Below are 13,805 nucleotides of genomic sequence, written 5' to 3'. Positions count from 1 at the left end.
AAGACCTAATTTACTAGTATTTAGTAATGCATCACGCTTTGGAGGGAAAATGATGCATAATTGTACTCCGGTTGTCGATTTAGAATTAAAGTGAGATAATAAATAAAGACATACAACTTAAAATATTTCAGCAACATAGTAAATTTTGAATTTGTATTTAATATATTCACAATCATTTTGGGCATTGTTAAAAAATGCAGTCACAACCCCATTTATGCAAACAAACAACCAATTCAAAATCCATTAAACCTATAATAATTTTGATATTCATGTTTTTTATCGTAACACTGCTGTTTTTAAAATGTTTGAAATTTACGGGAAAAAAAAAGGAAATTGTACAAAGACTATAGTCCATACAGCTACAGCCTTGTCAGAGACCTGTATTTATTTTTAGATTGTTGATAACTGTCTCTAGGAGGCATTGTTTGTTGAATGAATGTTTCACCAATAAAAATAGTTTATTTACATCATGTGTTTAGATTGTTTTATGGGTAATTACACCCTTTGTATCAGAGAGGCATGGTCCAGTTCTTACATGCTGCATTTGAATTGATATGGATACAAAAAGACATGGGTCAGCTCCTTCTGAAGGGCAGATGAAGAAATCGATATTATATCATACAAGTAAAAGCCAAATTTTGTTAAATCATACTCAGTGGGAGTAAGCAAAAACTTCCAAGATATCAAGGACTTGAGATACTGAGGTTAAAATTCTTTAAATAATAAGCTATTACAACTCATATTTGAGATATCAGTGTTCAAGAGACCAAGGTTTAACTGTACATGCTCTGTGTAACTTCTGCACTGCTATCAATTTTTGGAATATCACCTGTTGTTGAGCAAGTTGAATGTTGCTAGGTTCTTATCATGCAACAGCACTATAGTTATGATGCTAACTATAAGATGTTCAGGGTCATCAGTGTTAGTTCATGAGGTAGTACAGATTTCCAATTAATAATTTTAGGGGTAAATACTTCAAATCTTTATATCAGACTCCGTTAAATCTAAGAAGTAAAGTTCTCCAATTACAGTACTTTGCAGTCTTCAAGGATTCTCTATATGCACCAAAGACAGAAAATATATGGTGGTTTAGAACAACCTGAACCCTATGATTTTAAAGGTGCATAGACATAGATCTAATACTAAAGGATAGTAGCAATTTTGTTATGTATTAATGAAAAATATTAAATCTATAATCCAGAAAATTCAGAGTACAAATGTGCGAAAGCAAACCCATTCACTAAAAATGTCAGTCCGTGCTCAATGTCGTGTACAAAGTTTAACAAATTGAATACACCCCTGAAACGTACACAGTTTTTGTAATCAGGACACGAGCTCTGTAGGTTTTAACTTTAGTTTCACCGGGTGTATTCATATAAAATACATGGTTACTGTCTTGAAATATAAGCGATATTTGGGCGAGGGTAAGAAAACGTGATAGAGGGCGAGGCTTGCCAAGCCCTCTTACGTTTTCGACCCGAGCCCAAATATCGCTTATATTTCAAGACAGTTATCATGTATTTTGTTTATCCTGCAACATATTCTTTACATTTGAACATCCAAAAACAAGTATTTCCGACAGATTTAGGCACGTCTCTGCAGTTGAAACTATGACGCCATGGCGTAAACATTGCAGTATACGTGACGTCACAATGCTTTTAGAACGTCGGAATACATGCACGAGGCTTTATTAGGGCAGTGACTGGATAAAGCTTTGGTTTATTAGGTTACCTTTATTATGTCAATGCAAGGGGTAGTTGCAGGATAAAATTGTTAACTCTGCACACACCACTGAGTACGGACTGACAAAACTGGTGTGTTGGTGTCTATGCACCAGTAAGCAAATTCAGGATATAAGCTTATTAATTCAAGTAAATTTACTTTGTAAACAAGATTACAAACAGAAAGTCGTTGGCAAAATTTCTTTTGTGAGATAAGAAATCTCATTCACATCCAAGTAGCTCTTTGGTTGATCATGACAAATACAAGATAACAACAAAGTTAGAATGTTCTCACTGATAATTTATTCCATCTTTATGGAGCTTCCAGTCAATAATGACTATAGAAGATCTTGTACAATACAGAAACATACAGCCAACATACTGATACTAAACAGACATATGACTAAAGGGCAACTATCAATGTAGTTCACGGGGGATAAGTCACCAAGGAGACAGTCGACCTTTGACCTCTACTGTAAAAAATATAAACAACCTCGAAAAAGATTTTTTTTTTCAGATGAGATTTTTTTTACTGTCCACATATATATCATAATGCATGGATTTGTATGAGAATGAGGTCTCCTTAGTCAATTATCTCCCTTTATTAAAAAAAAAAAGGTTTTCTGATGATATTGTAACAACAGGAACATTGATAATTGCTACTACACATCAAGACAGATCAACCGATGTGTATGGGCTGTACAGGAAATAAAAAATATATATATATAATGTTAAGACCATTTACTTCCATACAGAAAAATGGGATATGAAGTATTTACACAATGTTCGACAACAACGTTTGTATATTTATATGAGGGAATATATTGCCATGTCATTTTACTGTTTTTTTGATTGCAACCTTATACATCATTCATTTTCACACCATACAATTCATCGCTTGAACATCAACAATGTTGGGGAAAATAAAAAGAGAAAAAAAACCTTCATACACTACAGCCATATTATTTAATAAATGAAATGAGATAGTTATACAGAAACATAAAAAATGCATATTTCTTGCAAAATAAAAAATGTATTAGGCAATATATCTATAAGTTACTAAAACCAAGAAAAAATTCAGGAAAAAAATATTCACAGATCATAATTGAGAGGCTTGAAATCCCGATATATCTGAAAACAAAACAACAGGCTCTGCTTTTAATCGTTAGTTTCTGTCCGGAATCCACCCGCGTACTATCTTTAACCATTACATAGCATCAAGAATAGAACTTAAGAGGGGGTTTACTTAGGATATGATTCACAACCCAGATTTTTAAACTGTATGAAATGGCAAGATTGTGGACAAAAACTGAAATCTTATTCCCCAACAATGATCCAATGTTAAGTCACCTGAGTTTGTGGTATCTTTCAAAATCAAAACGCATCATCAACAATGGTTTTGGACTTAAAATAACTGAAAATTCGACAAAAAGAAAGTCTGTTATTTTGCTGAAAATCTGTCGTTTTCCCCTCAAAATAACACCCAATACAAAATATAATATATATACTGCTGGATAAAAAAAATTACCCAGGACAATGGGAAATCTATATATTGCGTAAAACTGTTTGCAATAATCCATCATTTCAGATCCTTATAAATCTAATACACCAACATAAATAAAGAACAAAACAGTTTGAACATAATTCACATTTGCCAAATGTTAACAAGTTAAAAAAGAAAAAAATCTCAGTTCACGCTATAATCAAAGTTCTTATGGTCATTCACAAGTGCACATATATAACTTAAGAATGTCTTAAGAAAACAGAGAAATCAACAAAATCACTTAAAATGGATGCAGAATTTTTAAATGCATTGAATGTCCTGAACACAAGTCAAAATTTCTCAATAATGTACTCAGTTTGGAATATGAACATGTTAAATATATGGCTTAACACAACTTTATAATTGTATATATCGTCATGGAAATTAATCTTCCCCTTCCATACAGAGAGAAAAAAATGTGAAAAAATGCGCTTTAAAAAATCACTCAAAGATTGCCAATTATTTTTTTTTTAATAAAAATGCCTTCTCAGAATAATTTGTAATAACCTATAGTGATGTCTTCTATCCCCTTAAGACAAAAGAAAAATAAACTGACCATATTTTTTGAAAGAAATCTGGTGTTATGAATGAAACATACAAATTAAACAGCTAATTAATTTTCACAACCTACGAGTAAAGTCCCTCCCCCTAAAAAATAACCTGCTCTTTGGTATGAAGGCAAGACTTACAAACTAGTGAAATAAACATGCAGTCATTCCAAACTATGTGTTCACTGTGAGAAAAATAAATCAAATGTTGAGACAATAGTGGCTATATTTTATCAATTACCAAAGTTTTGAGATGCAAATTCCTATTTTTTTGTCAAGTATTCGTCATTTGCAAAAATCTTGTCATCTACCTATCTCCATAGAGAAAACACAAAGTAAATGAGATTGCTAATTGCTACACGATTAACTGCTAAATTCTCTAAATTACTTTTTGTGGAATAAAAATTCTCAATCCTCATTCTTTCATCCCTCTTGTTCCATGACACACTCTCAAACAGTGTCAATGAAATTGCAAAAAACAGAAAAAAAAGAAGTTCAAAAATATACCTCCTTTGAAATGATTGTAGACCTCTTGCTACGGTTTATGCTAAAAGTGTCACTCACTCTGTCGATCCAGATCACGAATCTATGTATGTCATCTATAATCCTTAAACTGTGGATTAAATGCATTACAAAAACAGTAATCATTATAAACTCAAAGGTGAATAAACAAAATCAATCTTTTTTTCATACTAAACATACAATTTTTGAGACATATGTGAAAAAATATGGGAAATGAACAATGACAAATAATAAATAGAAAAAAAAAACATGATAATTGTATACATATATATCATATACAGTTTAAAAATTCCAACAAAAAATACCCCATGACCTCTGGGTCAGAGTTTTATGGAAATGCACCTGTTAACTGTTTTATTTTCTGAGTTCTTTAATCTCTTAACCCAGGCTGCAGCTATGTAGTGATATCAATACTAATGTGCATATATAGAGACATAAAGTGGGTGGGTGCTAGGAGTTGTACAGAAATAATCTGACAAGCCAGAAAAACAAAGCCACACGGAGAGGGGGAAGGGGACAGAAGATTTGATATTTTTTCAATGTTTTGTCGACTTTTATATAAACGTGTAGCGCTTTTTTCCTGTCTGTGTAAGAGAAAAAAAAAACAGGAGGGTTAAAACACATAAAACACGACATGATGACCAAAAAAGAACAGAAAAAAGTTGATGCATTTTTGGCTAGAATTTCTTTTTCAGTTTTTCACATATTCTTTTTTCTTGAAAACCATTTCCTTTCAAAACCTTTTTTTGTCAAATATATATTCAATTCACTGTTCAAACATGCAGATTAACCCAAAAAATAAATTAAATGTAAATGTAAGAGGCAGAAAAAAAAATGAGTAATTCTGTTAAATGTTAATACTAAAGCGATAGACAAATTAGCTTCTACTTTTAAAGCTAACAATATAAAATTAAGAGGCGGCATTTGTGGCTCAAAGACTATTTCTTGCTCAAACAATCCTGATGTGTCTTTTGGTCTAGTGTAAAAATGTCATTTCAGTCAAAGACATGTGATCAGCACATATAAATAAAAAACTGGGCTGGACCAACCAAAGGAGAGGGGCAACAAAGGGGGGATTCATGATAGAATGGATTCAGGAAATGGGTGGTGATGATCTTATTTTAATGGGTTATGTCACAACCAACTGTTGGTTTTCTTGTCATGTGTGAGAATAAAAATACTGATTTGCACCAAATCTCATGTAGCTTGTGTAGATGTGTTAAAAGCACCTTCAAAATATGTGTAAATGAAGTTTCCGTTAGAAATTAATTATGTTGAACATGGCAGTTAACAAAAAATGCAAAGAAAACGATTTGGAAAGCCACAACGGACAAAAACAACATTCTAAATGATTCAAGTTTCAAACCCTATTTGACCTACTTCAACATTTTTATAAGAAATTCATAAGGGAACGGAGAATAACTCAAATTGACTTAAGGTGGGAGGGGTTTTTAATGATTTTGTATCCCCAGTCCTTTGGTTTTCCAAAAATTCCCAGTTTAACATAAAAACAAAGCACCATTTTTTAATAATTATGACCACTTTCCATCGTAAATAAAACATTCTCGCGATGGTCATTATTATAGACAGCAAAGTCAATATAACTTATAAATAACAAAAAAATTTACAATAAAGACGAGATTTGTTTCTGAACAAAAAAAAAAATGAATGGGATGATGTATTATTGTGACATAAAATAGTCAGGCTGATCGGAGTCTTTTTCAAACCGCTTAGCTTCCTCTGCCATGCTTTCTTTTATCTTGAGGATTGCCGCGGATTCGATTTGGTCCTGCAAAATCACACAATATCAACCGTCAGTTGGTGACTGGAAATATCCATTCAAAAATCCTCCAAAACTTCCCCCCGATTTTTAATCTTTTTGTTTAAAAATAATTTTTAATTGAAAAACTCCAGGAAAGGAAGAAAGATAGAAAAAATTGTCATGCAATTGAAAATTTCCAAAGGTGACTATCCCCCTCCTAATTCCATAATGTGTGACCAAAAAAGTTTTGATAGAAATACCTTACAGGATTGAAAATTCTAGCTAGTGGACTTATTTCCAAGATAAACAGGTATTTTAATAAGTGTTACTCTCTACGACCTAGCAATGAAGTAATCTATATATGTTTGTTAAGACTTGATATTTGATATCTATGTTACTGGTCCCTTCAAGTGTTTAGTAACAAACTTCACACACCATGGAATATTTGGTAAATGAACTGTTCCTTAATCGCTATTTTGTGTCATTTTGAAAAAAACATGCAAAAGAATGTTGCTTAGAAACTACCCTAAACTATGGAAAAAGGTTGCAGCCTATGGCTAATAAACCTACCCTTATTTCATAGACTTTTCAAAACTTTTTCGAGGGTTATATGATGGCAAAGAGACCAAGAATATTTTTGTTTTTGCAGCCATTTTCTTAACATTTTAAATGAGATGGCATAGCAGCATACTTATTTTTCTACAATACACTTTTGTTTAGATGGGAGAGTACTTTGAAAAAATTGCATTTCATTCACCCATGACAGCCATGCTGTGATCAGAGGAGTAATATGTGAAAAAAAAACATTCAAGAGATCTGGGCATCCAACTGTTGTTGATATGGTAAAGTGAATACGTAAGATAGAGATGTATGCAATCAAGACTCGAAGGCAATCAATCAACACACACCCAAATTGGATCCTCAAAAATTTTTCAATTTTTTTTTCTTCTAAATTTCCCGAAATTTTGGTGTAAGTAAAGAGGAGAATATCCACAAATGTTTTTTTTTTTTTGCATCCATCAAGATTGTTTGACAGTAAATTTGATATTTTTCTGTGTAGCAAAACATGTCACAAAGATTTACAAAGCAAAAAAAAAAAATATGCAGTGATTACAAAAAAATAAGAGGATTAAAAATCAAAATTATTCAAAGCAAGTCATCACAAAATAAAAGAAAGATTAAAGCGTTAAAGGCATTCAGAAATTGGCATGCAAAGTGTCCCATCGACCCAGAGCAGACAGGATAGAGATGGTGTCAGTAAGCGTTATAGCGTTATAGAGTGAGATATTTGTTACTAGTGTCTCTACGTCATTGACAATAGGTTACATGAGAATTTGTTGCACTATTTTTGTTAAGTTTGGGGGCCTTAACACGCACATACAAAAAATAAACCTTTCATCCCTTTGCACTGAAGCACTTTCAAAACAATTTTTTTTTCCAATATGAAGGAAAATGTATGCATGATTTCAGGGGGGTGAAAGGTTTTTATGCAAATTGACATCTGTATATTTTTTTTTTGTGTCTCAAAAATTTTTTGTGCAATAAAGATTCCCCATGATATTTTTGCATGTGAAAAATGAACAATGTCATGTTGTCTTTCCTACATTCTCTGAAGCACAGTTTGCCTTGTGTAGTTTTTTCCCCCTTTACAAAACATTGAAACTACGACTCATCCAAATACTTTGGGCAACAGTCAAAGTCCATTGAGCATCTTTCAGAGGTTGTAGAAATCCTTTCACAAATTCATCTGACTTACATTATCTTGGTAACCTAAGCCGTCGCCCACGTAGCCAGCCATGCTAACTGGCGGCGTCCCTGGGCCGTTTGCGGGGGAATTCTTCATGCCATCTATGTCACCTTGAAATAAGAGACATTTAATGAATACAACATTTACACCTGAATTTCCTCTGCAGCTTAACTTCCCAGAATTAATGGTGAAAACAAGCTTTTAATATCAAATATCTGGATTTAAATATATTCAAAAATCAAAACAAGGTTTTTCATCATGTTCATATGTACTGACTACAAATAAGTCTGCTTTCAAAAGAGCCTTTTCTTTTTTCAATAAATGTATCTGTGCACACAACTGTGATACATATGAATTTTATTAGGTATCCATTTATATCTTCTACATGATAAACAAATGGCTAGCAAACTCCTGATTAACTTGGATAAAGTATTTTAAAAGCCTCACCAGCATTTTCTCTACAAAACATTCATACAATTCATGGGGAATTCATTTTACTCAAACTTATAACACTACTCACTTAAATCATTACTCCTTATATTTCACTATGCCTTCTTCATAACATCAACTATCAACAAATTCAAATGTTTGTACTTGAGCAGTCCTATACTCACCACCATTCATGACTTGCCCGATGTCTGGCCCCATGCCCATAGCTCCATCAGGCCCACCTGGCATCCCTGGGAACTGCTGAAACATCACACCAGATCAATTAAAACATAAAGATTCACAAAAGATTGGCTTCTTTATACCTCTTCTTACTCCATTAAAGGTCTTATGATCCACACTTTAACATTTTATTGGCAAGAGGAGCAGCTTGATATGTGAGAATACATTTGTAATTCCAATCTAAATGCTATCTGCTCATAACATAGGCTTTTTTTTCAAGAAGATCTTCCACATATTACAAAACATACATGTACATATAATGCTAACAATACTGTTGTACATTGTAGTACAAAGTAGTACAAAGTAAATTTCTACTAACAGCATTTTTCCCCCTTGTGTCTATTCCCTTGGTCATTCAATAAGTGTAGCATTATTTAGCTTGGTTGATGAAAAAAGTGACTTGTAATAAAACTGAAGTACAGTGTACTGGCATATGTGACTCCTCTGACGCTTATCTAAGTTAAAATGAAAGCTAACTTCTAACATTTATAGGTCACTGTTCCTCATAGAGAAACAAGTAGCAGGTACCCCTGGCACGCCCAGTAATCCTCCCCCCAACATGCCCAGTAATCCTGGCCCCAGACTTACCCCTGGCATTCCCGGTAATCCTGCACCCCCTTCCCCTGGTTTAAGGTGCCCCCCCTTGACTTACCCCTGGCATGCCCGGTAATCCTGGCCCCCCTGGTTTCATCATTCCATACATTCCATCTCCTGAATTAGTTGAATCTGTAAGAAAGCACACATATATTGTACTTATATTCACTTTTTGAAAAATGGCTTAAACCATTTTCATTGTTAGAAAATATGCTGAACAAAACTTTTAAGAGAAGCTTATGTATGACATTGGCTTCTTGTGGCAATTATACCATCTTTAAAAATAAATCTTTGACATGCTTAGAATTTCAAGAAAGAATTTATTAAGATAAATAATTTTTATATTCCTTTTCATTTGAAATATAAGTACATCAGTACTGAAAGATATAGATTGTGAGTTGAAATACTGTGATTAGGAAGATACTGTGAAATCCCTATAAATCTTTGTGAATTAAGTGTAAACATTTCAAGTACTGGAAAGTTACTAGTACTCAAAACCTAGAACTTGTGTATGTAAGGGATATAAAATAATTTTTATCCCCAATTTGCCATATTCCAGTGAGCTGGTGTAAAAGTAGGAACCAAGTTGATTAAATAACCAAATTCTGGATCACATTCTATTACATCTATCTCTTTGTGACATGCAATCACATGCAATCTTGCATGCAACCATGCAAACTTTGGCTGGAGATTTAATTAGGTAGTTGACATTATATTCATACATTTATATACACATTTCCAGATATATTTTTTTAAACACTTTGTGAAATCGGCAAGAAATTAGGTTAACTGTAAAAGAAAAATTGGTTAAAAGCAATAAAAAGGAATGCAACATGTTGGTTAAGAAACTGGGTTAATCTGGAAGTCATTCCTCTGCAAAGTAAACCATGCAAACCTCAGCAACAAGTGTCAGAGTGCAAAGCGGGAGGCATTCTCTTCAGAAAAAAAGTACGGGAAAAAAATAATTCACATTGCATTATATAAAATAATGCATATAGAAGATAAAAACTAAAAATATATATCTTTTCTTTAAAATTTTTTTTTTTCAATTTACTTGCTAAAAACATTTCACAATTTGAAAAAAAAAAAATTCACAAAAGCTACTGAGAAGCATTTGGTAGAAGTCTAAAACATCCAATAGCCTGGGACAACCATTATAAACCACAGCACTAGAAACCGATCATGGCCTTGGGGGTCCTTCTTACCTAAACAAAGCATCTTTTGTGGTTCAACATCATCTGAGAGCGGAAACAAGAAAGTAGAAACACAATCAGAGAAATGTAGCAAGCAATGCAGGCGCTCTTTGTCAAGTTAGTTTGCTTTTAAGATTTTCTAATTGTTTTATTTTTATTTATTGGCATTGCATTCTAATGATAGAAAGATGATTTTCATAAACTTTTTTCAAGGCCTATTGGCAATTTTATTTGAAGTCCATCTAATTCCATGCACAAAAGTACAAGCAGGCAATGTAAATCATGATACTTTTCTTACGATTTACAATAAAAAAATGTGTATTTCATTCCAAAATCAAAGTTTTTCTTCTAGTCGCAATGAATATTTTGTGCATAATGAAAGATGAGATATGACTATGAATGCTGAGAAAATCATAATTGTCTTTTTCAGCGATATCATAACGAGAATATGGGCATCAATTACATGTACCTTTTCTGATGCCTAATCGACTTGCACAGGATTTTTCAGAAAATATCATTTTTAAAGGCAATAGTAGAGAAATTGTTATATTGATGGAGTAGGTCATTAAAAGAAAAGGGACTAACAGAGTCAAGGGTTACTGGGCATTCACGACATTTAAAGTAAATATGCACTCTTTTGTTATTTTGCTATTATAATGTAGTGCCAAATGCCCATTGAGTATAAATCTAAGTGGCAGATATACAGGCACTAAGATTCTACAGTTGCTGCAAGATCAAGCATGTACTACATGCTTTCAGAGGGATTTCTGCAATTTTTTAAAAACTCATCATGAAAATACTAAAAAAAAAATTATGAAATGAACTTAAAAAATCAGGGTATAAAACAAAACTAAACAGGGTGATTTGATATGATTTTGAATGAATGAAAATGAAGGGGGAAAAAATCCTATAAGCTACCCAAAAAAATGACACATTTTAGAAGAAAAAAAAACCAAAACACAACAAATTCAATCTGAAAGCAATGTAGTACCCGGCATGTTGTCGTTGGAGATGTAGTCACCTGGCCTTGACCCAATTCGTTGATGGCTGGCAGGAGAAAATGGCCCTTGAGATCCTACAGAGAATTTATAAACAGTCAACACCCTATAGCTCCTGCCATTGTTAAATGTCTGATCCAAAATAACATTCCCTTTTCTCTCTCCCTCACAAACAAAAAACAAACTTCTTATACAAAAACGTTACATATAGGTAAACCACCTAGCTTTCTCATTCCACTCTCATCTGCATATTATTTTTAAAAGTAAGAAGATTGCATATTCCCCCTCATTATTTATCACAGTATACATACATCTGTTCAGTTCATGCATATATATAACACATGCTTTTTCTTTTCTATTCTAGACTAACTATTGTAGGAGTTATTTCCCTTTCATCCACTGAAAACGTGTGGAGACTTGGGTCCTCCACATTCCAACTTTTTTGTATGTAGTTTGTGCAGAGATAATTTGTCTGGATCACTTCAGGAAAAATTAAATCGAATCTCTCAAAAACTCTCAAATACAGTGGAGCCTCATTTATCTGGACACTTAGGTTCCAGTCAATTTTCCGGATATGTGAAGCGTCAGGATATCTGAATTACCAGTTAAACAGGACAAAGTAAAGTTTAAAAATTCCGTTCTGATGAAAAATCGTCCAGATACTGAAGCATCCAGATATCTGGCATCCAGATATCTGAAGGTCCACTGTGCTGATAACTAGTGAGTACTTTGAGGATTTTAACTCACTGATATCATCCAACAATATTAGTAGCATCTTTGACCTCTGTTTTCAGGTACAGAGGCCAGATTGTACCTATGGTTTGCTACCTAGATGTATATCTATGCTTAATGCTCATCTACTCTCAGTGTACAAAATTCAGAAAATCATCCGCTAACTAAAAACTTTCTCAAATCTTAAAGAGGTTTTCCTTTCAGGGCTTTTCACCATGTTACTTTTCATCAGTTCAAACAATCAGAGTTACTTATACATGCTATTACATCTTGTAAGCGAGAAACTCTTGACCCTCCTCAGAAATTTCCCTTTTTTAGTGTAATTTTACCATACATTAGCCTATTTTTAAGGTGGTCTTACCTTGTGGACTTGGCATGATAGGTGTTCCAGGGGGCCCCCCTCCTCCAGGTCCCTGTCAACAGGGTAAAACATTTGTTAATCAATCAACAGGGCAAAGCATTCGTTAATCAAATAATAAACTCTTAGTTAATACATTTGCAAGTGATAAATGTTCAATTCTAGAGCAATCAACATGATTATAAAACTATTGAACTGTTACTCCAAGAAATATTCATTAAAGTTTGTCTCAATTCAAGTTTCAATTACTTTTGTCTAAATCACCACAATTTCAAAATTATACATTTGACATTTACTTGCAGAAACATTTATTACAAAGCCCTATATACATTAATTTAACTTTAACAGCTTCATACATTTACCAATACCATTACTTATTTTATTTTTTATACTTACATTATAACTGCCTGGTGATGCTGATGAGTAATTTATCTAGTGAAAAAAAAGTTAAGATATCCATAGAATATTAAGTTTTTCTTTAAAAGCATGAAGACATACCGGTAAATAATGTAACAGTATGAAATTTTATAGAGTTTATACCTCTTAAGTTTATACAATCACTCAAAAAAAAAAAAATTTTTGCTAGAACTATCCATTTTGGCGTATGAATCACCTTGATGAATGAGTGATAAATTTTACAGCTCTGAAATGGCTATGTTGCCAGAGATTAGCTCGCTATGCGATCCAACTCAAAAACCAGTATGTTTAATATCTTTTTATTTTTCTTTTAATTTTGGAATTATATAAATCTTTCTACATCCTGAATTAATTAATTTGGACAATGTTCCCCTTTCTCTCTCCCCCCCCCCTCCCCTCAATACTTACTGATGATGTGGTTGGTGCCCAAGGTCGACTTCCTTGTCCCCCTGGCCTGTAAAGAAAATCATAATATTACCACATTGTCTGAATAAGTGTGACTTTTTTTTTTGCATTCTGGAAGTTTTTTCAATAATGAAACATTTTGCCCCTAAAAATGAATCATGTTAAGATTACTTGCCCCTAAAGACCTTTTCCGCTGAGACATTTCATTCCATACAAGAGGGTGAGCTAAAAGTTTTTTTTCATCAATTCTATTCATTCAAATCACCTCACAGAACTTCAATTATTGAAAGCCATGCATTATGTAATTATATAATTTGAGTATTCAACAATCACATTTGATGCCTGATTTACCAGTAGATTTTGAATGTGCTCAAAATAATTTAGCAATTTTATAACGGAGAATTATTGTGAGTAGGGAAATTGACCAGAGCTAACTAGTTTACAGAGCTGAAAATTTCTATGACATAAAAAATTCAAAATAAAAGGGAAATTAATTAACTGACAGGTTATTATTTGTAAATTTAGAAAATGAGATTTCAGGAACAAAACATGAAAAGTCTCAGCACGGTCTTCAGAAGTAAAATGTCTTGTATTCA

General features: G+C 32.9%; 1 protein-coding gene across 15 annotated transcripts in view; it reads right to left on the bottom strand.

Annotated features, from left to right (window-relative positions):
* Positions 1-2,001: 2,001 nt before the first annotated feature.
* The window catches only part of LOC134279783 (single-stranded DNA-binding protein 3-like), a 52,453-nt gene continuing 40,649 nt past the window's right edge, over positions 2,002-13,805 (bottom strand). For 3 of the 15 annotated variants that reach the window (XM_062762179.1, XM_062762181.1, XM_062762189.1), the window contains 9 exons: positions 13,213-13,258; positions 12,784-12,819; positions 12,391-12,442; positions 11,291-11,374; positions 10,312-10,344; positions 9,165-9,238; positions 8,458-8,533; positions 7,853-7,953; positions 2,002-6,123 (listed from right to left, as the gene is read on the bottom strand). In XM_062762179.1, the coding sequence (XP_062618163.1) occupies positions 6,016-6,123; positions 7,853-7,953; positions 8,458-8,533; positions 9,165-9,238; positions 10,312-10,344; positions 11,291-11,374; positions 12,391-12,442; positions 12,784-12,819; positions 13,213-13,258 (610 nt within the window). In that variant the 3' untranslated portion in view covers positions 2,002-6,015. The remainder of the gene's footprint in view (positions 6,124-7,852; positions 7,954-8,457; positions 8,534-9,164; positions 9,239-10,311; positions 10,345-11,290; positions 11,375-12,390; positions 12,443-12,783; positions 12,820-13,212; positions 13,259-13,805) is intronic. The other 12 variants (XM_062762185.1, XM_062762186.1, XM_062762191.1 and 9 more) reach the window with 10 other exon arrangements.

The sequence above is a fragment of the Saccostrea cucullata genome, unplaced genomic scaffold, assembly GCF_032062105.1.
Source record: "Saccostrea cucullata isolate Sc308-1 unplaced genomic scaffold, CSIRO_AGI_Scuc_v1 ctg699, whole genome shotgun sequence".
Classification (NCBI taxonomy): domain Eukaryota; kingdom Metazoa; phylum Mollusca; class Bivalvia; order Ostreida; family Ostreidae; genus Saccostrea; species Saccostrea cuccullata.
The sequence above is the reverse complement of the archived record's forward strand: the minus strand, read 5'-3'. Positions and strand labels throughout refer to the sequence as shown.